The following is a 24607-nucleotide window of genomic DNA, read 5'->3' as shown; positions in this document are numbered from 1 at the left end:
TTTTTGAAGACTGGGAAATGCACAGGGAGCAGCTACACTTTAGTTTATCTTGTCAACTTGTGCATTATCTCCTATTTTCTTTGCTTTTGAGTGCCATCTAAAGCATGATGCTGCCTCTTAAGTTTAAACATGTACAGCTTAATTGGAATGGTCTTGATGATTGCATGTCAATATTCATAAAATCAAATTGAGGTCATATAAGGAAAAAAAAAAAGGCTCTGACAGAATAAAAACAGTCAAGATTCAAGGCACAGTCCCACATTGCAAACTGGCATGTGACTGGGCCAGAAAAAGTGCAGAGGAAGAAATTTGTTCCAAAGCCATATAAACATCCACTTAGAGGCAAGCTGGTCCATCCTACTGAGTGTCCTGCGGTACAAACCATTAAGAATTTATTTGATTATCGCTAAGTACTTGCTCAACAGCATATGGCAATAAGAGAAATTTATTTTAAATCTTGGGAAGCATTAATTTTCCAGCCACACCACCCTGGAACATTTGTGCAAGCATAACGCCCCCCCAAACACACACAGACACGCACGTGGCTTGGCCAAGAAAAGTTAATTGGATCATCTGTAGGGGTGAATATCTTGAGATGCCTCATCCAACACAATCCCATTATCTTGACCCAAAGATAAGAGGACACGCTCGCTCTCTCTCACACACACACGCATGCATACACACACACACACACACACACACACACACATGCGCGCGCGCACACACACACACACACACACACACACACTCTATAAAACCACATTTAATATCACCTGGTGCGGCTGCAGATCTTCCCCAGTCCCAAAATCATCTTCCACTCTACTGGTTATCAGTAAGAGTCCAAAATTTATGCCCTTAAAGGATAATTAGTTTACTTCAACTCAGTATGACCCATAAGATATTAGGTCTCTGTGGGTCTTGCTAAATTTGAACACTCCAGCTATGGTGGCTCAACAGGTAAATGATGGTGGTGAGAAATTCACTGAAATGAAATGTAATTATCTTCTAAGGTGCTCTGGCTGTAACCCAAACATTCATGTCTCATAAACATATCTCCATCACCCTCTTCTCTTCCTCTTCATCCTCTGTCTTCTGTTTTACTCCTGAAGGACGCTGCAGCTGCTGGCCAGTCACTCACTTTTGTGTTTACTTAAATTGAATGTGAACACACCACAAAGATTGTTGGATGATAACAATGCACATGCACGTGCACACACACATGCATGCACACAGCAGCAGACCCACAGAGAAACTTGGTGGCTTTTTATTTTTGATTATCTCTGAAGACTTTGGTCTTTAACAGCTTGAAGGATTTGGTACTATTTCTCCTAATTAGTCCAATGTGAGATTTGCTGGTGATGGATGACCGTGACCATGATTTGATTAAGTAGTGGCGTCTATTTTTTTTAGTTCCCCAATGAATGTGATTGTTAATTACTTGAGAAGCTTTGGGGGATTCACAACAACCTGTTCTGTTCAGTGCTAAAAGTTACAAGCCCCAACAGTTCATCCTTCACAAACTGCTCAGTTTTAAAGGGTTGTATCCATTATTTTCAATGCTTTCTTCACCACCCCAAAATGGGTTGCACACCACAGAGTGAAGCCTAACTACATAAAACTAAAAACTTTGATACCTACCCCCAAAAAAAGCAATATAAAAAAAAAATTCTATCTAGAAAGCTATTTTGTGGGCGAGGCCCCCAAATCGAGCCAACAGTGTGCGTGCTTTGTTTCTCCCACAGCTGAACTTTTCTATTTAGACCTGTCAACAGTCTTGTTGTGCTTAGTGGCTTGTGGTCAGATGTCGTGTCCTAAATAGAAACCATCTATCAGAGGCTAAGTGGTGGCTGAGAGATGTCATTGTGGTCATGAGTGGGTGACAGCGGCAAAGGAGGAAGTGGTGAAAGGACTGGAAAAACAGTTCCAAGGGTTGCATTTTATCCTTGTGTAAGAGCTAAGTGGGATGGCCCAAGTCCAGTACACTTGAGGATAAAAAGAGTTAATTTTTATGTGAAAGGAGTGAGGAGTGGAGAGCACTATGAGGTTCATGAGATGAGTGAAAATGAGAAAAAAAGAAACGAAACACTTGGTCAAATATAAAAATGAAAGAATTCTAGCAAGACTTTCTATTATTGCTTCTCATGCATCATATCACAGAGCATGGTTCATGCATTATATTTGCTTTTAATGAAGCGAGTGTTATTTGCAGACTGGGTCCCAGTGCATCATCTTGTGATAATGATGTGCGCATGGTGCATTAATTGGTCCTCCTTATCTATATAGCTTATAAGAGGGGCACAATAACACAACCACCTTGCACCAAATCCCAAAACATGGCCTGAGACGTCTCACCCATGCTGAAAAAGTAGTTTTTTCAGGGTTTTTCACAGATTTGCAGATAGCAAAGTCAATCAGCTGTTCAACCAGTTTAGTTAAGAATATGTCAACAATATGCCATAAACCATAATAGAGATATCCAACAGAAGGTACCTAAAGAAGGAATCCTAACCAGTGTGATTATCCCTGGATTTTTCCTCAAACACAACCATTTTAAGTGGAATGTCTTAACAATTCCACTCAATTTACAGTGAGGACTGTTACCACCTCCTCAGGGTGGACTGCAAGCTTCCTCTAGTGCCATTATTAAGCAAAAAATACAGCTACTACTGTATTTTTGGTTTTGCACTAATTACTATACTGTCAGTAAGCACCTCAGACTGGCCAAACATTGACAACTTATGATGTCAATATGTGTTAGGATGCTGACATAGCTCAAAGCACTGCTGCCTGGTCTATTTGGAGGTCAGCTGCCATATGAAATCGTCAGTCTTCCCCGAGTCTGTGGATACATCCAGGCTCTGTTCATATTTCTCGTGTATCTCTGTCCAGATTTACTCACGCTCTTGTTCCCCCCAAAAGTGTGGAACATGAGATTAAACAGCTTGTGAGTGTTATTTTCTCAAAATTAAAATACACATATCAAGACTGGCTTCTTCAAAAATCTAAGGTTGCCGTCATTGTGTGATTAATCTTTCAAGCAGGAGCAGCAGGGGCAACAGCACTGCCTCAGAGCCTCCCTGTACCATAAGTACAGAGACTCCTCTGTTTGCATCACTGCTGCCGGAGCTACACAAACAAAGGTACATGTAAGAGGGTGAGAAGGGAGGAGGAAGCCCAGGAAACCTCTGGATCAAATTCCTGCCTCTTGGTGAAACCAGACCTGGCTACGGCAGCTCCTCCCACTTCCTGCCCTGACAATCGGCAAAAGCAGAGAGAACCCTCCTTCCCTCCTCCGGTATAATTGATAAACAATGATTGTGTTCTCCTCCTCTTCTCCCGACCTCTGTCAGGGGGACAGAGGAATCACACATAGCCTAATTGCCACCTTGCATGGAAGAGGCCCAGACAAGCACAGGCCTTGCCCACTATGGATGCATTACCTCTGCGCATGCTATCACAAAAGGCCCAAGTTACAGAGCTACAATGCTTTCTCTCTCTCTCTCTGTCGAAGAACTGTTTCATTCATTCGGTTTGGAGCGGCATTCGGGTGAACTGCGATAGATCTATCTGGGAAAGGCTGTTATCTAATCACAGTGCTTGGTTGTAAGGGGTGGTGCAGTGCATGTGGTCCCATTGTTAAAGGGCAACATTTGACTTAGTGACAAAGTAAGAATGGAGCATGTGTTCTCTGTCATCCACCACCAGCTTTAACAAAAAAAAAGAATAGTTCCCTTTCTGTCTGAGACCAAACAATTATTCCTATTAGAGAAGGACCATAGATTAAAAATATTAAGACTAGGAAGATTTTAATTTCACACAGTGAGCATTTATCTTTTGTGCTAAGATAAATGCTGGGTTTTAGTCACAGATTGTGGAGTCCCCAAAGCATTTAGTTGACAATCAGTCCTTGCAAAGCTCCCTAAATCAAATACCAATGCTCCTGCATACTCATTTAAGATAAACAATGTAATTTTGTAGCTATTCCTGCTCACAGCACAATATGTACCCTGATAATAACTGAGCACCAGGCTTGCTTTCCTTGCTTCACGAAGAAATGTTTATTTGGAATGTCTAGAAATCACCTCCTGAAGGGAAATGAATTTTCAGCGTTCCAGACAAATGCGGGAGCGACATTCCTAGCGGGAAGCTTAGGAATTCCCCCATCTAGTATTTTGGACTATAATGATATGGTAGCATGCATGAACAACATAGCCATGCAAAGCAGTGGCAATGTCAGGAGCCGCAACAAGAATACATAATTACTAAAGTACGATACACTTGTATGTGGTATAGCACTGAGGAGCACACATGCACTGGTTGAACCCATAGGCAGGCATAAACACTTGTAGGTCGAAAATTCAAATACCGGTACTAAGTTTTTTTTTTAATCTATGAATCAAATTTTCTTCCTTTCAGTGTCCAGCATGTATCTGAGGACAGTAATAGAAAACATGTTTGTTTTTCTAAACCACAGGCTCTCACACATTTATATTATGCAGCATGTCCTCAACACAAAGCAGTATAAATATATATATATTTACTGAACTTATAAATGTACACTTAGAACCATGAACATATATCTTTTGAGGGAATGAAACAGTGAGTAAATATGTTTACGATGTGGCTTTTGATGATGGCAATGCACTGTAGTCATTGACTTAACTGGTGACATCTGAGAATTTGCTGTTGCTGCAATGTGGTTAAAAAAAAAAAAAAAACGGCAAAAAAACACGACCATTTAAGCAATCAAACATCAGTCATCTCTTGCAACTCGGCTGGCCTGTAATCGCATTACGATTAGGCTACTCGCAGCTCTGCCTCATTACGCCGTGAGTGCCTAAACACTTGTTAAAAAGAGGGAGAGAAAATGGAGAGAACCTAAAAATACAGCGCAGCAAGGCTCTAAACAGAGGCGAGTGACAAGCTGAGGATTAGTACCGCCTCAGCGAATCAAACAAACAAGTCCAAAAAGGCGCGTGGTTGGAAGGTGGAGACAGAGAGAAGGATGGACAGGGAGAAGGAGTGAGAGAGGGAGGGAAGGAGGGAGCGATGGTGATGAAAACAAGACTTCCTCAGGAGCTGACCTAGTAAAACATTAATGAGAGAAGTCTTTACGTGAAGTGCGTATGCGTGAGCAGGGAGGATGTGAAGAGGGGGGAGTTTAGGACTTGGGAGCCTAAAGTAAGACGGTCCTCTGTGTTTCAGTGTCTGTGCTGGGAGTCTGGGTGAGTGCACCTGTCAATATTAATAAATAAATAAAAAGTTACTTGAGATTTGAAATGACATACAGGCATGTTCGGTGCCAGCTGCTACACTGATGACCTCTCGAATCAAGAATAGACACGCAGACGAACCCAGAACTAAGCGAGACATGAAAAGAAAAGGGAGAACATGAAAAGAATGATATTCTTTTGAGAGAATCCTGCCAGCAAATGGGAAAAAAAAGGACTCACTGGTAATCATGACAGATGCAAATGATATAAAATGATGCCAAAAACCCCCAAAAAACACATGCTTTAATGATGGGACATAATTAGATAATAAGCAGAACACATAAATGATTGACACTTCAATCAAATCATTTCACAGGGAACGTTTCTCAGTAGACTTTATTAGGACCTCACTGAGCTAACTTAGATTCTCAACTTAAACAGCGCTTATAGTGTGTGCTCATGATCAGGCAGATGTGACAAATCACTGAAGGCAGCTGGTTGCACAACTGTTAAAGCACAGCACTAATTAACCAGCTCATCTCACAGCATACAAAAGGTCAACCTGTCAAAAAGCCCACACACTAATTACATTGCACACACACAGAGACTTCGAGTTTGCACGTATGAATATAAATAACCCATATTTTCTGCTTCTTCACAGTGCGTAGCTGTGAAATTGAAAAATTCATTAAGAGGTTTTGTGTACATAGATGCTCGAGAAAAAAAAAATATAAATCAGAAAGTATCTGAGAGCAAAAGAAAAATATTGGAAATGTATATATGTGATTGAAACCCGTGTTTAGTATTAACTTTTATAACAGAATCAGCCTGAAGCTTGACTTCACAGTTTTTGATACAACAGCTAATGAAGAAAGGAAGGAGAGGGGAAAAAAGAGGTGAAGGGAGAAAGGGAAAGAAGAAAAAGCCTCTGTAATATGAGCAGTCCTGAGCCACATTAGAACGGCTTAAAGAACAAATTAATCTTAAAGACCTACAAAAGAGAGTCAGCAGTGCTCAGAGCCTGAAGAAGAGCCGCCAGGTTCAGGCCCTTGCTGGCTGCATGACTGCAAGTACAAAGCTGCATGAAAAACAGATGTTGTGAATGCCTGACACTGTAACACTGAGTGTGTGTTTGTGTGTTTGTGTGTGTGTGTGTGTGTGTGTGTGTGTGTGTATGTGGGTGCAATACAGACAATGAAACATAAAAGAGAGAGGTAGAACTCAGGAGACAATGTTTGATAGCAGTTGCTGTTTCTAGTGTAGAGTATATGTCTCCATGTTTGATTCCCTGAGCTCATGACACAGAATAATGTAAAGTTTTGCAATGAGAGAAGAAATCAATTCAAGTTCAATTACTACTTTAGAGCACTGTTAGAAATTTAAACAGTCACTTAAAGGCAAAATTTGAGTAAAAAGTAAAATTTACTCACTGCTGCAAACCTTCAGTTCTTTTCAACGTCCAATGCCATTATTTTCTAAACTTCCTTTGTACAATATATGTTATCTGGCCACTTTTTTAGGTACACCTGTGCAACTGCTCATTAGTACAAATATCTCATCGACCAATTACATAGGAGCAACTCAATGCATTTAGGCATGTAGACATGGTTGAGATGACCTTCTTAAGTTCAAAGTGAGCATTAGAATGCAGAAGAAAGGTGACTTAATTGACTTGGAACATGGCATGGCTGTTGGTGCTAGATGGGCTGGTCTGAGTATTTCAGAATCTGCTGATCAACTGGGATTTTCCCAAACAACCATCTCTAGGGTTCAGACAACGGTTCAAAATAAGAAAATATCCAGTGAGTGGCAGTTCTCTGGGTGAAAATGCCTTTTTGATGTCAGAGGTCAAACGGCAAACGTTGAAGCAGATCAGCTACAGCAGTAGAAGACCACACTGAATGCCTCTTCTTTCAGTGAAGAACAGGGAACTGAGGCTGCAATTCACCACAGCCTACCTGAGGATTGTTGATGAATATGTTATGAGTACAGTGTATCTACTGATGGCTGCTTGTAGCTGGATAACACAACATGTCACAAAGCTCAGATCATCTCAAACTGATTTCTTGAGCATGACAATGAGTTTGCTGCACTCAAATGGCCTCTACAATCACCTGATCTAAGTCCAGTAGAGCATCTTTGGGATATGGTGGAATGGAAGATTCCCATCTTGGATGGGCACCTGAAAAATCTGCAGCAACTCTGTGATGCTATCATGCCAATATATACCAAAACCTCTTAAGAATGTTTCCAGATCCTTGTTGAATCTGTGCCACAGACAATTAAGGCAGTTCTGAAGGCAAAGTGTCTGGTGACTGAATTAGCATGGAAGCTCTATTATGAGGAGATTTTGCTTATGGTTAAGTAGTACGGTTAAGGTCATTGAATATGGTGTAAAACTATGCTGCTATGATCTAAAGATCAGTTGATCTCATTGATAATAAAATCAGTGGGAAGCTGGAAAATGATTTACTTTGCAAAATCCATCCTTTTCATCTTCAGCCATTTTTAGCTTGTGTTTATTTGTGTTTATACCTCGACCACCAGGTGGTGCTTTGCATGTGTCTTCCAATTTAGTACTTCAAGAGGGAGAAATTTGATCAGCTCCTTCTGTTTTTAATTAGTGAAGAGCTAAGTGGTTTTGTGAACATGCAAATGTGCCAGAGGGAAACACTGTGTTTGTTGTATTTTTTAATATGTTGTATTTTATTGTGCTTCTTTGAGGACAATTAAAGAAATCAGCAAGAGGTAAGCTGATTGATTGCTAAATTAAGTGGAACTTTGATCATACACAAACTGAGCATTAATTGGAAACATGCATCATTAAATCTTGCTACAGCAGACTTTAAGTGCTTAAATAGTCACTACAGTTTGTTTTAAAGCAATTTCAAAAGCTTTCCCTTGCCTAATTTTTACACAATAAACCAGAATAATGAAACTCAATACATTTATTTTTTCACTTTAAAAACTAGTTTGTACACTAATTGCACTCCAAAATGTGTCCTTAAAAAAAACAAAAAAAAACTAACCAATTTCACAACATTACAAAAAAAGCAATGACGCTAACATGGATGTCAACACAACTGCGTTGGGTTCTTTGGGAAATGTTGTACAACACTGTTACGCAATGTTTAACTGTTTCTTTTTCTTGGCTTACACAATGCAATCAGATTTTTCTCCTAATCTTCAATTATGTTTCATAGGATTTCAACCACACACGTACTTAGCCGAAGAAAAGGAAAACTATTCAGTTTGTTCAATACACAGTATATATGGTACACAAATATACCGACAATGTAGCATGGACACACACACACATGCACTTAGCAAATAAAGACACATCTAAAGGAAAATAGTGGGCGTAGACCAAACTTCACTTAAAATTTATAGCCTCTTCTATTTCTGTCCACTTATAATCTAACCACACTTGCACACTCAGTTTCTCATTGATTGCAACATCCCAGTCAGACAAATTACTTGGCATCCTGAGTTGCTGCTCTGTCCCCTGGTAGCCAAGACAGTGCTGCAGGGGCAGCTGAAAACCTGATGAATCCCTCCCTGCCAAGCGCCCTTCAAATAAAAAGGCTGATGAAGCCACTAAATCATGCAGCTAAAGTTTACATAACCTACCAGCAAGTGAAAAGATAGATGTGACAACTCAGCTGAAGCTTTTCATAATATGCAAGATTGAGGTCAGAATCATCATGGAAAACTTCATCACGGACGAGACGACGGGTGTTAATGTGAAAAGATTTGACGTTTCATCACATTTAAAGTCTCTCTTTGCGCTTCAAGGCTTTTTGACTTGTCACAGTGAAAATCATTAGGGGAGTGTTAAATGGTGAGTGGCTGGGAGTGAATGAGCTAGTTTTCTTTTGTGTGTGCATGCAGAGTGTGGCCTTGCAGTCATCACCTTCTCTGTAATATAACCACAGCTCTGAGTGAGTGGCTACAGCTGCAGCTTGGCCAACTGCTCGCAGATTTTCTAGTACCAGTCGTTGCTGATGGCAGGAGCATGAACTCTGTAACTGCAGAGTCCTTCTCTTTATATATATATATATATATATATATATATATATATATATGTGTGTGTGTGTGTGTGTGTGTGTGTGTGTACGCGCTGCAGCTGTCTGAACATCTGTCTGTAGTAACATGCCTGATCTGTGTTTGCGCACACAACCTTGAGTTCAGATGGCACCTTTCAATCTGTGTCCATATAATTAGAGCCAGCAGTGTTCTTAGGCCCCGCCCTTTTTTGCATTTATTCTCATAATTGCATACATGCACTTTTTTGTTTATGCGTGCAAAGGGTAACTCGATCTATTAACCTGCATTTGTTGGAGATAATTTATCTGAATTTCAGGGCCTGGACCACATCCCAAACACTGTCCTTCCAGTCATACGTCTGTAAATGCCTACTTGCACCACACACCCATTTGTTCTTGTTTGCGTGCCCCACTCTTCTTCCCCTTTTTCTCTGGTTCTCAGCCTCTCTCAAATGTATCAGGGGGATCTGCCAGGCCCTGGAGCTGCCTTGATGAAGCTGTCTCCAAACACCAGCCTCGCTCCTAGCTTGTTACTTCATTATTGATAAACGTTTGTCATTCACATTTGGGGTTGGGGATCCTTGCTAGTGAACTGTCATTTGGTAAAAAGATGCTTGTTATCTGAGTCAATTTACATGACTGTCATCTCTCTGTGGTTTAAAGTATAGTTAAAAGCTAGGTTTGTATAGGGGTCAAATCAATAACAAAAGCAGCAGGAAGTTTCTTCCTCAGAGGACATGGATTTAGCCCTAATACAGTTCTCCATCCACAAAGGATCCATAGAGAAATGTCAGTTATAACTTAACTGTAGGCGTACAGTAGCTATGATGATGATGGTGATGATGGCCTACAATGGACCCGTGGTTATGAAACAGCTTTTGGATGATAAAAACCAAACAGCCTCTTGGGTGTTGCAGCTATGAGGCTTCGCAGCCAACCATGCTGGCTTTACAAGCGCTAAGAGCCAAAACTTGTCAAATATGATTCAGTTCATGCAGATGAGGACATATCCAGATTCCCCATGGTTCCAAAGGAGCTGAATTCTGTTCTATATACAGTATCTTATAACACACACACGTTGACATGTAATGAAACCTGCGCATTCATGAAACCACTCTCAACAGGACTGGGGTATGTACATTATCAGAGGTAATCAGTATCAGTCTTGCAATTCTAAAACCATTCTGAAGCCTGAGACTATCAACACCATTAAAGGGAGGAGGTAGAAACAGAGCTGTCAGATAGTATGTGAAGGAGAAATCAATTCTTTCTTTGCATATCAGAGGCTTACACCTCCTCTCTCAAACTCTCAAAGCTCCATCTGACAAATCTACTTAGCATGACATGAACATTATAGCTCTGTTTCCACACCACAACCAGGATCTTGACAGGGAATAGGAAGGATAGGCACCAGGGACGAAAGCCAGACAGACATGGAGGTTTGGCATAGAGCATTTCCTCTGAGCCTGTAACATGGCTCCAGCTAGAAGACCTAGTTCTTTGACAGGTTGGCAGTACAAATTCTCCCCAACCCTCTGGACTACCACAACTACTCATTTGTCTTCCATTGTCAGTACTCTGTCTTTTCAAAAGCCACTTTCCCCTATTTCCACAACAGCCTTAGAATATTTTATCTTACAACCATCTGATAGTCAGAACTTCAGTTTGTTTAGCCTATTCACTATTAATTTTCACTGGCTACAGGAAAGATGCTCACAAAGTTATACCACCAAGATTCATCTGCTTTTAACTCCTACATTTAAGTCATTCAGATGCCTGTGCATATCAACCTCTTGAATATGATTAAAGCCTGATCGATTTATTGGTGGGCCGATATTATCAGCCAATATTTGTTAATCTATTGGTATTGGCATTTAAAATTGCTGATAAATGAAAATCAAAAGTGTAAAGACAAGTTTGGAGAAGTACCCTTCAACCTCCAGTGTTGACGTTGCATAGTTTGTTGACTAGAGAGCACTCTGCAACTTTCCCATTGGCAACACACGTGTCTGGAATGCCACAAACACAACCAGTTGATCCAAGCAGAGTCAGGCAGAGCGTGAACTCATGTGTCAAAGAAAACCATGTTGGCTGATATCAATATTGGAATCAACAAATATCAATATCAGTATCGGTCTTAAAAATCCTATATCGGTCTGACTCTAAATGTCATTTACAACAACCCCCACCAAGGACATTTCTACATGCTTGATATTACAGAATATTACACATATTTTTCAGATTAAAATTTTTTTGAAGGGAATGGAAAAATAATGGATCTTTTTTTTTTGTTTTGTGGGAAAAAAACAAACCAAAATTGTAGTTTGAGGACTAAATTAGCATCTCCTACTCCACTGTGGGCTCATACTTTAAATCACCAAACACAATTATAAAGTTAGATTAAAAAAAAGAAAAGAAAAGAAAAAAGAAAAAAAAAGAAAGCTCTAACCAGAGCTGCACAGAAAAAAAAAAAAAAAAAAAAAATCTTGTGGAGGTGTCTGGCAAGCTGTCAGCTTGTACAAGCTCCTGGCCTATGGCAGTGTAGAAATTTGCATTTGGCTCATGGAAGGCTTGAAACATCAAAGCCTCTCTGAAGCACCATTTGATGGTGCACAAAGGGACAGGTGAAGAAAAACAAGTCAACACAAGAACACTCTGAACTACTGTACCCAGAATGCACCAGTTCCTAAAATAAAAGTGGGACACATCAATACACTGACAGAAACAAGAAAACGCCACAATGTGCTTGAACAAAAGCAGAAACAAAGGTTGTTTCTACATTACAACTCTCTGTAAACACTGATATTTTTGTATTTCCGCTCTGTGGAATTTTGCATAACATCTGTAAACAGTAGAGATAGTCAAAGCAAGAGGTTCAAATAAAATATGACAGGCTAAATAAAGAGCTGTGGGAATCAGCATGTGTAGTATGTGATTCTGAAACTCACATTTACTTACTGTCATAACTGTTTCTGACAGCAACTGACTGCTTCACTTACGTCTACTATAAGAAATCACTGCTTCTTTAGAATCTTAAAGTTTGCTTTATGGTATAACATTTCAATCCTTGCTGTCATATATATATATATATATATAAGCGTGAAATATACTGAAAAATTATGAAAATTACTGAAAATGATTCTGAAGACACTCATTTGTGTTCTGCAGCAGTGTAGGTCCTGGCCATGCCTCATGCCCCCCCTTCAACCCCCCCCCCCCCCCCCCCCCCCTCCTTTCATTAAGCTTACCTTCATAGATACTACCCATTCATGCGCCCATATTGCCCAGCAGCAGCCCCTGGATGATTAGTCCAGTAATATCAGATTTACCCAGTCAGACACATAGAAACCCAGGGTAATCTCTGATCTTATCAGACTTGACTCTGACTTGATGATGCCTGCTGGGTGTTGCTGTTGCCTTAAAAGCTATGAAAGTTGAAATAGATACTCAGACTGCCGTATTTTGAACCCCGTATTCTCTGAGGCTTCTTTTGCAAGCAATGCCCCATGTTCTAAAGTTCAGCCACTGGTTGACCTTGAAATAAATGGGCAAGTTGGGACACAGAAAGATTGTTTAAACACACTGTGTGCCACTGCACTAATGTAAAGAGGAGACAAATAAGGAGGATGAACACCTGCACTCATTGAATAAACTTTGAAAACACTTTGCAGCTTCTCTCTCCATAAATCAGTCCAGGAAAGCATTTCCAAACATTTCACAGTTCATCGTCAAGCTAGCATTGAATTCACATGCCTGGTCTCCTTATCCTTTACTATTCCTCTTATTTATGTGACTTTAGATTATTTGGTACAATTTAAATAAAGAACTACCTCAAACAACACCCGTGTGATTTGGTGAGTTATGACAGTATAAACTTATAAAGCTTCAGTCAGTCCTGTACCTCTTTCTCTTCTTCTCTCTCCCTAACTCCCCCTCTCTCCTAGAATCTAATACTCTCCACAGGGGCTCTCATGTAGAAAACCATTCTGCATTTCATTGCAATCAAACCCGACTCGTGAGCAATTACTTCTGATCACAGCCCAATTGGCCTGGACGCTGTTTATCCATGTCAACATGGGAATTCATTGGGCAAAACTCAGACAGCTGAGGAGGAGGGTATTTCTTTTTCAAGTGCAATGTGGCTTTGCGAGTATGTATGCCTCCCCAAAGATGTCTTCATGATGGCTCAATGCTCATTTTAATTAACACGTAAGCCTGTTGATGTTAATTAAAAAAGGAGACAGACAATTCCCCATCAGGAAAAGATCACAAAGAGGAGGGAGCTGTGTAGGTGAACACACAGCGAGATGCAGTGACAGTGCTTGGCATATATTCATCTGAGACTTTGTGTTGCCCTCTTGAAACATATGCAACTGGGTGCATCGAACTAAGTGCATCAAACAGACTTTTTAAAGAAAAAGTTGTATAAAAGTATAATCTGCAATTAGATGTTTATTAATGTACTCCAGCAACAAATGTTATCCCTAATGTATAAATGCAGTTTATCTGCCTTGTCATGCAGTCACGTTCTGTGTTACTTACTTCATAGGCTTGAACAGCGCTTGTCCATAGTTCTGGAAAGTCATGATCAGCTTCAGCTGGGTGCCTCCTGATTTCATGGCTGGGAGGAAACAAAATGAGCTGTTAGTTTGCCATCTAAACTGTTTGAACACAGCCATACATGCACAAACACATGGATGAACTCAAAAACATGCACAGCTGTTTCCATATTTGCCACTATGCAAAATGTAATTTTGCATGAATGCGTAATAGAGCTGTCGCATCTGCTGGTCAATTTACCAGACACTGTAAAATCTAAGTGCAGTTGTGCCAGTGAAAGGCATCTGCTAAAAACTATGGCTAGTTCTGGATTTAACAGAAGACTGAACACAAAATGGACAATTTATCCGAATGAAAGAGAGTGACTGTGTGTTCTTGCAGAATGCATCTTTAGAAGAACACCTTCCTCTGAGAAGGGTAAAAGAAGCTCCCTCACTTTTATTAAATAAAGTTCACATAAACTGCCTAATCAGGAGGACATTGCTGAGAATGGATGAGGCACATACCACATTTTTACGGTTTGACTCCAGGTTGCCTGAACCTGTTGTTCCATATCAATCCAGCCGTCACTATCTGTCTGTTTCTCCAATAAAGTGGACTAAATGTAGGCTTCCATACATGTGTGTTTATGTGCACAAGCTACATAATACAAGAAACATGATTCTCACCAGATGTTTGTCTGTAAGCCTTCATGAATTGAACACATTGTCAGTGAGTTCTTGTGCACATTAGATTCACCACAGCAACTTCCCTTTTCATTCCCACAAATTAACCTCGTGTACTCAGGGAGATGAGCCAGGGCATATGTCACTGACTATCAGTCATGTCCATGGTGTCTCCCAGAGGGTGATGGGGGCTCACTGTGAGCTTCCTGCTTTCCTCCACCTCAAACAAAGAGACCGCCAGGCCTGTCCAACTGCTTTGTGTTTCTGTCACAATGGACAAGCTTTCGGATATTTGCCCATTTATTACAGCGCATTAACGTGATCATATTACACAACACAGCACTTCTGCCTAACCCCAATATCCACATAAGCCCCCTGTAGTGGACCCACTTACTGACTCGATTGTTGGCTGAGTAGCTGGCTGCACTCTACCCCCTGCACAGAGCTGTCTTTTGTCTTCACTGACTCTCTTGTTGTTTCTCTCAGAGCTCTCACAGTTTGTTCCTCTGCCTTTTCCTCTCTTTTTAGTTGGGATATGTCATCCTTGTATTCACATTCTATCTGTTATGCTCTGTCTGTCTGAATTCATCATACTCACTGCTGGCAAGCCTCCTCATTTACCGTGACTCATTTTCAAAAGCTTTTGGATTTTACATACACTGTTGCACACAACAGTACAACCTATATAACCTCAGGTCAGTGCTTTTCTTTGTGACAGAGGATGATGCTGAGTGAAATCAAACCTAAAAAAAAAAAAAAATACACTGAAAGCATTTGGCCTTCACATATGACAGATTTGTTGAAGCCAGGTCAAGAGGATAGTAATCCTCAAACTTGGTGCAGCTAAACAACAAACCTAAAACCTTTAAGAGATTGCAAATGACTGAACTATGATTTAATGCCGTGACCTTGAACACATAAGCCACAATTCTTGAAGAACTGACCTCAATTCACTGCTCAGTGCTGGCTTTCATAAAATCTACCTTCTAATCGAAAACTACAACAGGTAATCCCCTGTGAAACATCCTGCCAAAGCTTGGCTGATTGTTTCCCTGGATTGTATCTGCGCTGACATGCAATCACACGACTTGAACAGCAACAAACCCACAACAAAACATTCTTAAGATTCTCCCATCTGTCTCAGTAGCTCAGCCTAAAAGTACGTATTTGTACTGATCTAACCATCTATCTTGCTCTGTTTCTCCAGGAGACCACAAATGAATCGATGTCCCCGTCTTTTTTTGTACACCTTCCTGCCAGCAGGCCGTTCAGATCGCTCCCAGCCTCACCCAACGCCGTGAGATTCCCCATCTCATGCTGTGATGATAAATCCATCTTGCTCTCACCTGTGCCACCTCATGTGACTGTGTGTATGATTTATGAGTGCAGCTGAAGACTGAACAAAAGGCCAAAGCCTGCCCCAACAGAGAGGCAGACACAAAGGAGGGAGAGAGGGAGAGAGAGAGATATGCAGGGCACTAGTGAGGAAAAAATGCTGATGAAGAAAACTCTCTAATGCTGTGTCTGATTTGTCATTTTGTTGAGACAGCTAAGTGTGTGTGCTAATTATGGGGCACAAATGCTGTAACGCATGCCTCCAGGGCATGCGCGCACACACACGCAGGCACGCACGCACGCACGCGCGCACACACACACACACAGCACTGCTTTGCTGTAGATAGACAGTGTCTTTCCAGGTATGTCCGGAAAAAGAAATTATGTGAGATGTGTGGAACAAACGATTGTGAGTCTTCTGTGAGAGTTTAAGGATGTAGTAATAATGAGACAATGACCAACATTCACAACAACAAAACAAAACAAAAAAAAACAAAACAAAAAAGTACTTGGCAGAAATTGCAATACTAAAGAAGATAAACAGCCTCAATTTGATATTATTGTCATGATTATTATTTATATTTAATCAAAAGAAGTTTGACCAGTGGTAACAATGTAACACAAATCTGCCTTATAACAAACCTATACTATACAAAAAAAATAGTTTGTTTTAATGCCATTTTAAGTAGTGCACACATTTATCAAATGCTTTAGAAGAAAAACATCTCCAAAAGCGAGACAATAATGGTTGTTCACTTTAGTGTTAATGAAAGCAATGTTATGACATTCTGAGTTGGTGAGAATGAAATTCTTTTCAAATGTTTTTTCCATTTTTTTCTTGCCAGTTGCTGGAATTAAAATTTTTCTTTTTGAAAACAAATTTTTTATTTATTATTTTTCGATTTAAAAAAATCCTGGCTCTTCATTTTTACTTTTCATTTAGTAACAGGATGCAGATCATTATTACATTTTCTCAAGTTGCATTTGATCACATAATAGCATAATAGTATAACTTTCCACCTCGACTGTTAGGGAAACTAAATCTTTATGCCAGCTTGGATGTTGCTGTTGCAGGACATGACAAATTATCAAAATATTCATCCCCCCCCACACACACACACACACCTTTTCAGCACAGCTCTCTCTGATTGACTCACCTACGCTGGTGATCCTCTGTGTTACCAGGTCTTTCAATAGGGCATCCAGCACAGGGCTGTGTCTGGAGTACAGCTCATAACGGTTGATCCCGATGTGGAATCGCAACCAGTTGGGGTAAGATTCTGCTGTCACCTCTTCAGTTGGAGAGAACTCCTCTTCATCCTCGTTTCCCTCCTCATTGTGCCTGACAAGCAAGTGAGAAGAAGAGAGGGAAAGCATAAGTGATGGTGAAGGAGTTGGCAAAGAACAACACATGCTTATAACAGATGGGTTAAAAAAAAAATCCAAAAAACAAAAACACTGCCTCGCTGAACAGGGATAATCCAAGACAATGAAAAAAATCCAGCATGATGGAAAGCACAGGCCAAGTTGGTTGCTCAGAGAGGAGAAAATAGATGAAGAGATGGATGGATGCAGCAGATGTGTGGAGACAGAGGGAAATAACATAGATCTGCAGGCCTGAGTGGACATTAGGTTGTATAAAATAGGTGTAATTTTGAACGCCACATAAAAGCAAAAGAACTGAGGGAAAAGATGACTTCTGAATAGCGCTAAGGCACTCTGTTCACGGTCCCATTTAAATCACATAACATTAATTTATTTCTCATCAGCTTACCATCCTTGGTTCCCTGTCGCTCTGGGATAAAACCTGATGTCGTTGTTGACGTTAAACAAAGTGTCATCGTCCGTGAGAGCAGGGGGGTCAACCTTGTATAAAGGATGCTCAAACAGGCGAGAAAGTCGTGAGACAGCATGGGAAGGAACGGTACGACCCCCGCTCGCGTCTCCGATGAGTGGCTTGTGGTCCTCCGCCTGCCCCGCCGACGTTCTCATCCGCCTGAAGGATTCCGCTTTGTCCCCGGCGGCCGTGATCTTTTCCAGGGAGTGTGATGTGAGGTTGGAGCTCGGTTCATTGCTGAAATCCTGCAGGATTCTCAGCGTGTGCTTGTTAGGCCAGCCCGCTTCAGCCGCCGTTCTGGCGCGCTGCTTGCCCCAGCCCTGCGACTCCCCACCCGTGTGGTGTGCACACTGACAGCCGCCGTCCCCGCGCTCCGCTCCCGTCGCCCGCTTCTCTAGTTTTGGTAACAAGTCTATCATGATGTGCATGGTGCACGCAACCAAAAACACCATAAGTATCAGTACTCTGAATTTACGAAACAATATCATCTTTAGCATATATGTATATATTTATAGCAAGCTTTACGCGCACCTTAGCTACAGCACCGACATTGATGTCTAACACTGTTTTCTGAAGACAAGACAACGATGTTAGTTTGGGAATTTTCTACGATCGCTCCACACATAATGACCGTCAGCCTATGTTTAAAAAGCCCATGATATGTGCGGTGTTTAATATTTTAAATAGTCCCAATTATTCATTCCCAGACTGGTGGAAAGACCAACACAGTGTGAAAACCGGACACTTTGCTGGCTCAAGAAGTGCTCTTCATTCATTGCCTTGTTGAACAGGATAGCCTACAGTGTCAGGAGGACGAGTGACTAAATAAATCTCACAGCAGATGTATCCTAGGCTAAGAGAAGGGAGTGGGGGTCCTGTTAAAAGCATCAACAGTCTTCTTCAAACCTGCTTCCTCGTGTCGCTGCCAGCACGGAGTGAGATGTCAAACGCGTCATAACTGTTTTCAGAGGAAAGTAACAGGAGAGACTGACATAACGTAGTCCACAAAAACACACGCTTCCTAATATTTCGAATGCATTTATAAGCAGAAATGTAAATAAAAAAAATTCCCCCAAAATAACAGGTGATCCGCAGCAAGATGCTTGGATGATGCCCCGCTTCTTGACAAAGCTGCTGCTGTCCGCAAACGCCCGCTGAAGTCAAATCGGAGACTGGCTGGCCGGCTGGCTGGCTGGCTGGCAGGTGTGGGGTTCCTGGTTATGATTTCTCCTCTCAGCACTGCCTTGTCTTCCTTCCAAGTGCCCATCTAGGGTGGGTGTGTTAAATATTATGATCGAAGCCCTCTGAGCCCAACCTCGGTGGCGTCATGAGGAAGAGATTGGCTGCGTCTGCACATACAAGTAGCACTAGTGACATGAAAGGCGAGCTTCGGGGATGAAAAGCTGTAAGCTGAAACCATGTAAGCCTGCAAGTCTCCTGCACACAGCCAGAGGGCGGTGGAGCAACCTGAAACAGCGTGCTTCCTAGATTATAGCCTATATCATATGGAGGGCAATGAGTATGTATTGCTACTGTATGGACTCCTTTGGTGTGAGTCGTAGTATATCCTTTAGGATCACTATCAAAATGAGGAATTGGGTAAAATAAACTGCTGCATTCAATAGAGGCACAAAGCAAAGAGTGTTGTGGACAAATACAGAACATTATGCTGAAGCAGCATTACAAGAAAGTCATTTTAAATGTTTGTTAAATTTAAACCTTTGCTTTTATTGTTGTCGTTATTGTTGAGGTGGAGGTGGTGGAGGGTGGGTGGTAGGGGTGAATCATTATTTCTTATAAAATTTATGAAAATAGTGAAAGTTGCCATTTAGGGCAGACATTGTGCAATAGTATTGACACGAGTAAAAAAAAAATGCAGAAAAAGTGCTTGTTACTTTCTACTTTGACATCCAGTTGTCACAAGGTAAAATGGAGTTGGAGCTGTGTCCATGGTTACTTAATTAAAGTCTGAGCATGTCATCATTTACTGTAGCTCTGTTTTGGTTACCACCAACTTCAGAGGGGAAAATCGACATTCTGATTCAGAGCAATTAAAAATGTACTTCACACATAATAAAAGAAAAGTTGGCACTGCAAGCACATTTATTGAGCTACAGTCATGTTTATTTCTTTCAAATGCACTTGGACATTTGCATTCTCTGACATCATGTTTCTTTTAAAGCTGACAAACAGCAAGTGGCAAGTTTAATAGCTTGTTTGTCAGAATTTGTATATATATATATATATATATATATATATATATATATATATATATATGAAACCCATAAAATCATGAGAAAGAAAGAAATGTAGCTCAGAGCTCCAGACTTTAAGGCTTTCACATTGCATGAATTGGTTATTTGATTGAGCGCAGTGTCAAAGATCAGTTTTAATGTATCTTTAGATACATTTAAGCAGAAATTTAAATGTATCAAAAGAGCAATAACCTACATTTCCAGTCGGTTCATCACAGGCTCCATACGGATCGGTGGAAGATTCCTGCTTTGTCCCCCCGGATCCTCCCTTGATGATGAATGTGAATGTATTTCAGATTTGTGATAGGGTAATTGTGAGCGCCTTTTATTTTATTTTATTGTTTAAAAAAGGAACGAATATCTTGAAGGATTAACTCAGCCTGTTGCCATTCTGTCCCTTTAAATATTGTTTTAGAAAGTATCAATTTTCAACCCTTGACATATTTGATATATTCAAAAGGTTTCTGATTATTTATTGTCCAAAAATATTAACTCTCAGCTGTGGAAATTCTGCAGTCAAAACACACCAGCTGGCCTCTCAAAGGTGATTTCAATTTAGTGAAACAAATTTTTAACACATTAAACTTCCAGTTGGGACAAATGATTTACTGCAATTACTGCATCTGGGACTCATAGCTGGGCAGCACTAGATTTCTCCTTGACTCCAAACACGCTACAGAGCGTGCTCAAGTATCAAATCAATACTTTTTGATTGACAGAAACAAAAGGAAATACAGAAAGTCAATGGAACCTTTTTGGACTTAATCTGTGTTGAGTGAAAAAATAAGAGAAGTCTTTAGTGGTTGAAAAATACAGATTCATAAAATGAACAAATTATACATATTTTTTTTGGCTTGTGTGGGAATGATGCACAAGGCTCACCAAGTGGGCTCATTGGAAGAGCTTCACTTGGCGTCTGCCCCTCTTCCCAGAGGCACTGAGCTGGAGTTCATGCCACTGCCAGATTTGTGCATCTAAATAAAACAAGATCTTAAAGCTAACAAGCAAACAAATTGTTCCCCCAAAGCAAGCCTGCTGTCCCAGTTCATCTCATGCTCCAAACAAAACAAATTGGCACGTGCACACATGTTAAGAATCCACTGAAATTAGGAAGAGATTCAAATGTAAGCCATTTTCAACCCTAACATTACATGGAATGATAACATCAAGAAACTAACTAAAAGATAAAACGTCCAAATTTTTTTTGAAGAGAAAGAGACAAAAATGGTTCCACATAATTCACAGAGTTCTTACTAAAATCAAATTAACAAAGGGTTGGGTGCCAGGCAGTACTGGTATTAGACAGACAGACACACACACACACACACACCACACACACACACACACACACACACACACACACACACACACACACACACACACACTGATGAATCAAACTTGGCACACAGACGTCATCATCTTGCCTAGTAACCTCCTAACATTGGGCTAGAATGAAATTTTTTTTGTGCATTTATGCATCTCTAACACCTTATAAAAGCATTGTATCATTTTATTTCACCACAGTAACATCTGAGTTATATTGACAAAACTACAGTTATGCTTGATATAGTATGATGCCATCAGGTTGCCTCGCACCACTTAGCAACAAGCTAAAATTACCTCTTTGTTTTTGCCTTTGTGCACCTACAGCACCTTATGGAAGCATCCAATCATTTTAATTTCATAGCAATAACATGTCATTTATATCATGATTCACAACCACAATGTGACATTAGTCTTCTCAAATAACACCCAGTGAAGGATAGTAATATACCTCCATTACAATAATAATCACAGGTATGTGAAGGAAAGTCGAGCGAGCTGAGTGACATGTAATAGAAATTAGCAACAATTTGTTCAGGTTTTCACATGGCCTGTTGTGTTGTAGTAATAATTATAGTACACTTAAGGCTATAATAATAAATTCCTAATGGAAACTCAAGCTACTAATATTGCAGTAGTATTTTCAGGTTACACATACAATATTTCTTGGTTCCAGAGCATCATTCCCAGTGCAGTTTCCCTGCATCTGATTTACTTCTTTTCACTGCTGGAAATAATGGTCACCTTTGACCCAATGAAGGAAAAGTGACTGAAAATGGAGAAGTTCAGCTACATGGGGATCCACAGTCATGCTGCATTTCATAGCGGAAGCTGGTCTTATAACATTTTGATTAGCTGTGGGAACTGAAGAATGAATCACCTTATGTTTAAAATGAAGGGAGGGAGAGAGAGGGAGAACAGATGAAAAAAATAATCAATGCCTAGTCTGGTCTAGTTTGGGCCACTGGAATCCACTGACGACTATTTTTCTGTCTATCTGTGTGTCTGGATATCTGACCCGAGGGCTCGACTGTTCCTCAGGTTGGAAGCAGACTTTCTGAAGTTCAACTCGAGCTCCCAGGCTACACTAATGTCAAATGAATCTGAAAGAATCAAGGTTATTTAACAGCACAGAGTGATGACTTTAGCACTGGATGAAGGCAAAAATATACTTCTGATCCACTTATTCAGGCACACAATTAAAATAAAAACTTTATCCATAAAAGAACATAGGTTCACTCACATCAAGCCATTTTAGGCAGTTATATGAGCCTGATGATTTGTTAACAGCTAATATCAAGATGAGGGAGAAATGGCTGTGCAAATGTCACAAGTATAGATCATAATTAGAGAATAATGTGATCAAGTAAAAGCAATTAAAATGCTGTTTTGACAAATGGCTTATCACTTAACACTGCTGGCAGGATAAAAGAAAGGAAGGTGTGGCTGAGGGAATCTAAACTCCACTGACAGAAATGGAAAGAGACAGAAAATGATTGTGAGGGTGGGTGCTGAGTAATGACACATTTATTCACTTGACTGAAAACAGGCTGAAAATGGACTTCTTTGGGGACATGTAAGGGAAATTGTGTGAAAAGGGCCCATTAATGACAGTAGGTGTCTATACTTTAGGCAAAAATAATTCCACCCACTAACTCAGTAAAACTTGTTTTTGGTCAGACCCATTTTTATTAAAATTCTTTTGTCTCAACTCAGCTGTAAGAACTTGTTCCAGGGTGTGTGTGCGTGTCTATGCTTAAGTTTGCGACTTTAAATTGGCCGCTATTAAATGCGTTCAGTTTCAGTTACTGCACAGTAATGTCAAATGGAATACAGTGAATGCATTCATGATATGGGTCCTGCTTGTTTTCACAACCAGGATTTCAATATAAAACATCACTCTGCCACATGGACCACATTACTTTTGGACCCTTTTGCTAATCACAGCATGATGCAGAATTAGAATAATGAGACTATTGGTGCCATGAGCAGCACTACTGTGGTCCCGCTGTGTTGATCCCTTTATCTCAAAGACTCACAGAGTAAAATCGAGCTCAGGGATTTTCAATTTGAAAACACAAGGGTGTGACCTTGAAAATGAGTCATGGAAAGGATATATGTTTTGTGTGAATTGGTAGATGTGTATGGATAGACTTCCTAAAAGAGACATGACAGGGTAACAACAGCCCCTGACCCATCTGTCACCAGAGTGCTTGACTAGTGAACTCTCAGCTATCCATTCATTGACAAAGTACTGCTCTTACTCAAGGTCCCACTTTATACCACCATCAAATGCCAGTTGATAAGTCTCAGATTTTTTTTATTTTGACTTTATTGACCTATTAATATCTAACAAGCTCAGTTTTAATGATGGCAAAACTATTTATTTCATATTCAAAGACATATATGATGTCTCCACTTTTCTATATGTTCTATGCTCCACTGTTTGATGCCCACATGGTGGTAAGTAGATAATGTACCATAAGTGAGCCTGACAGAGCACACTCATGTTCACCAGCCTCACTGGAAGTTGGACAATAACACGTTTTGTAGTTTTGTCTCTGTACACTACCACAGAGGATTTCACATCAAACAATCAAGATGTGTTTGAAGGTCAGACTTTCAGTTTTACAGTTTCTCTCGATCTCTTTGGTGCAATTCTCATATCAGAAAAATCATTCTCACTACTCTCAATGCAGTTCTCAAATGAGTAATACATTCCGCATCCCAATATTATTTCACTGCTAAAGATATTTACTACTGTGTTGATGCACACAACTCATCAAAACAATTTCTACTTTTGTCAGTCACAACTCTAGACTGTCCTGAATATTGGCCAGCATTACATTAGTGTTGTCAATCAAATTACTTCAGACTTTTTTCAAATATGTATGACAGCTGTGATAGGCTCCCGCCCCCCCCGCGACCTTGAACTGGATAAGCAGAAGAAAATGGATGGATGGATTGAAAGAGGCAAATCCAGTAATGCACTGTCAGAGGTTTACTTGCAACAAATAGAAATACATACTCTTGTGTCACAGGTGCATGTCATGGCTATAAAAAACTAGTAGCGCAGTGTCAGGTCAGGGGGAAGATATCATCCCCACACTCTGAGATTGGGTACCAAGCCCAAAGAACAACTGATATTTTGAATGCCAGGGCAGCTGACCTGAAAGAGAAGATCATGACTAAGCTGGAAACGTGGACTCACCTGGAAAGTGAAAGTCTACCAGAAGATGTGAATGCAGCACTATGGAGAATCCCTACTGTGACCATCACTGAAACCAACCAGCTGATCTATATCATAGCAACAGTAATCCTTGAGATGCTTGGCTATAACATGAACAGCCACAAGGAGCAGTACCCTCCATGG

General features: G+C 40.4%; 1 protein-coding gene across 1 annotated transcript in view; it reads right to left on the bottom strand.

Moving 5' to 3' along the window:
- The window catches only part of fam20ca (FAM20C golgi associated secretory pathway kinase a), a 39108-nt gene extending 20091 nt beyond the window's left edge, over window positions 1-19017 (bottom strand). The window contains exons 1-3 of the mRNA XM_030735957.1: window positions 17594-19017; window positions 16977-17161; window positions 13802-13880 (exon numbers count right to left, since the gene is read on the bottom strand). Of these exons, the coding sequence (XP_030591817.1) occupies window positions 13802-13880; window positions 16977-17161; window positions 17594-18153 (824 nt within the window). The 5' untranslated portion in view covers window positions 18154-19017. The remainder of the gene's footprint in view (window positions 1-13801; window positions 13881-16976; window positions 17162-17593) is intronic.
- Between the last annotated feature and the right edge of the window lie 5590 nt (window positions 19018-24607).

This window comes from Archocentrus centrarchus, chromosome 8 (assembly GCF_007364275.1).
Source record: "Archocentrus centrarchus isolate MPI-CPG fArcCen1 chromosome 8, fArcCen1, whole genome shotgun sequence".
NCBI lineage: Eukaryota > Metazoa > Chordata > Actinopteri > Cichliformes > Cichlidae > Archocentrus > Archocentrus centrarchus.
This window is presented reverse-complemented; position numbering and strand designations above follow the sequence as displayed.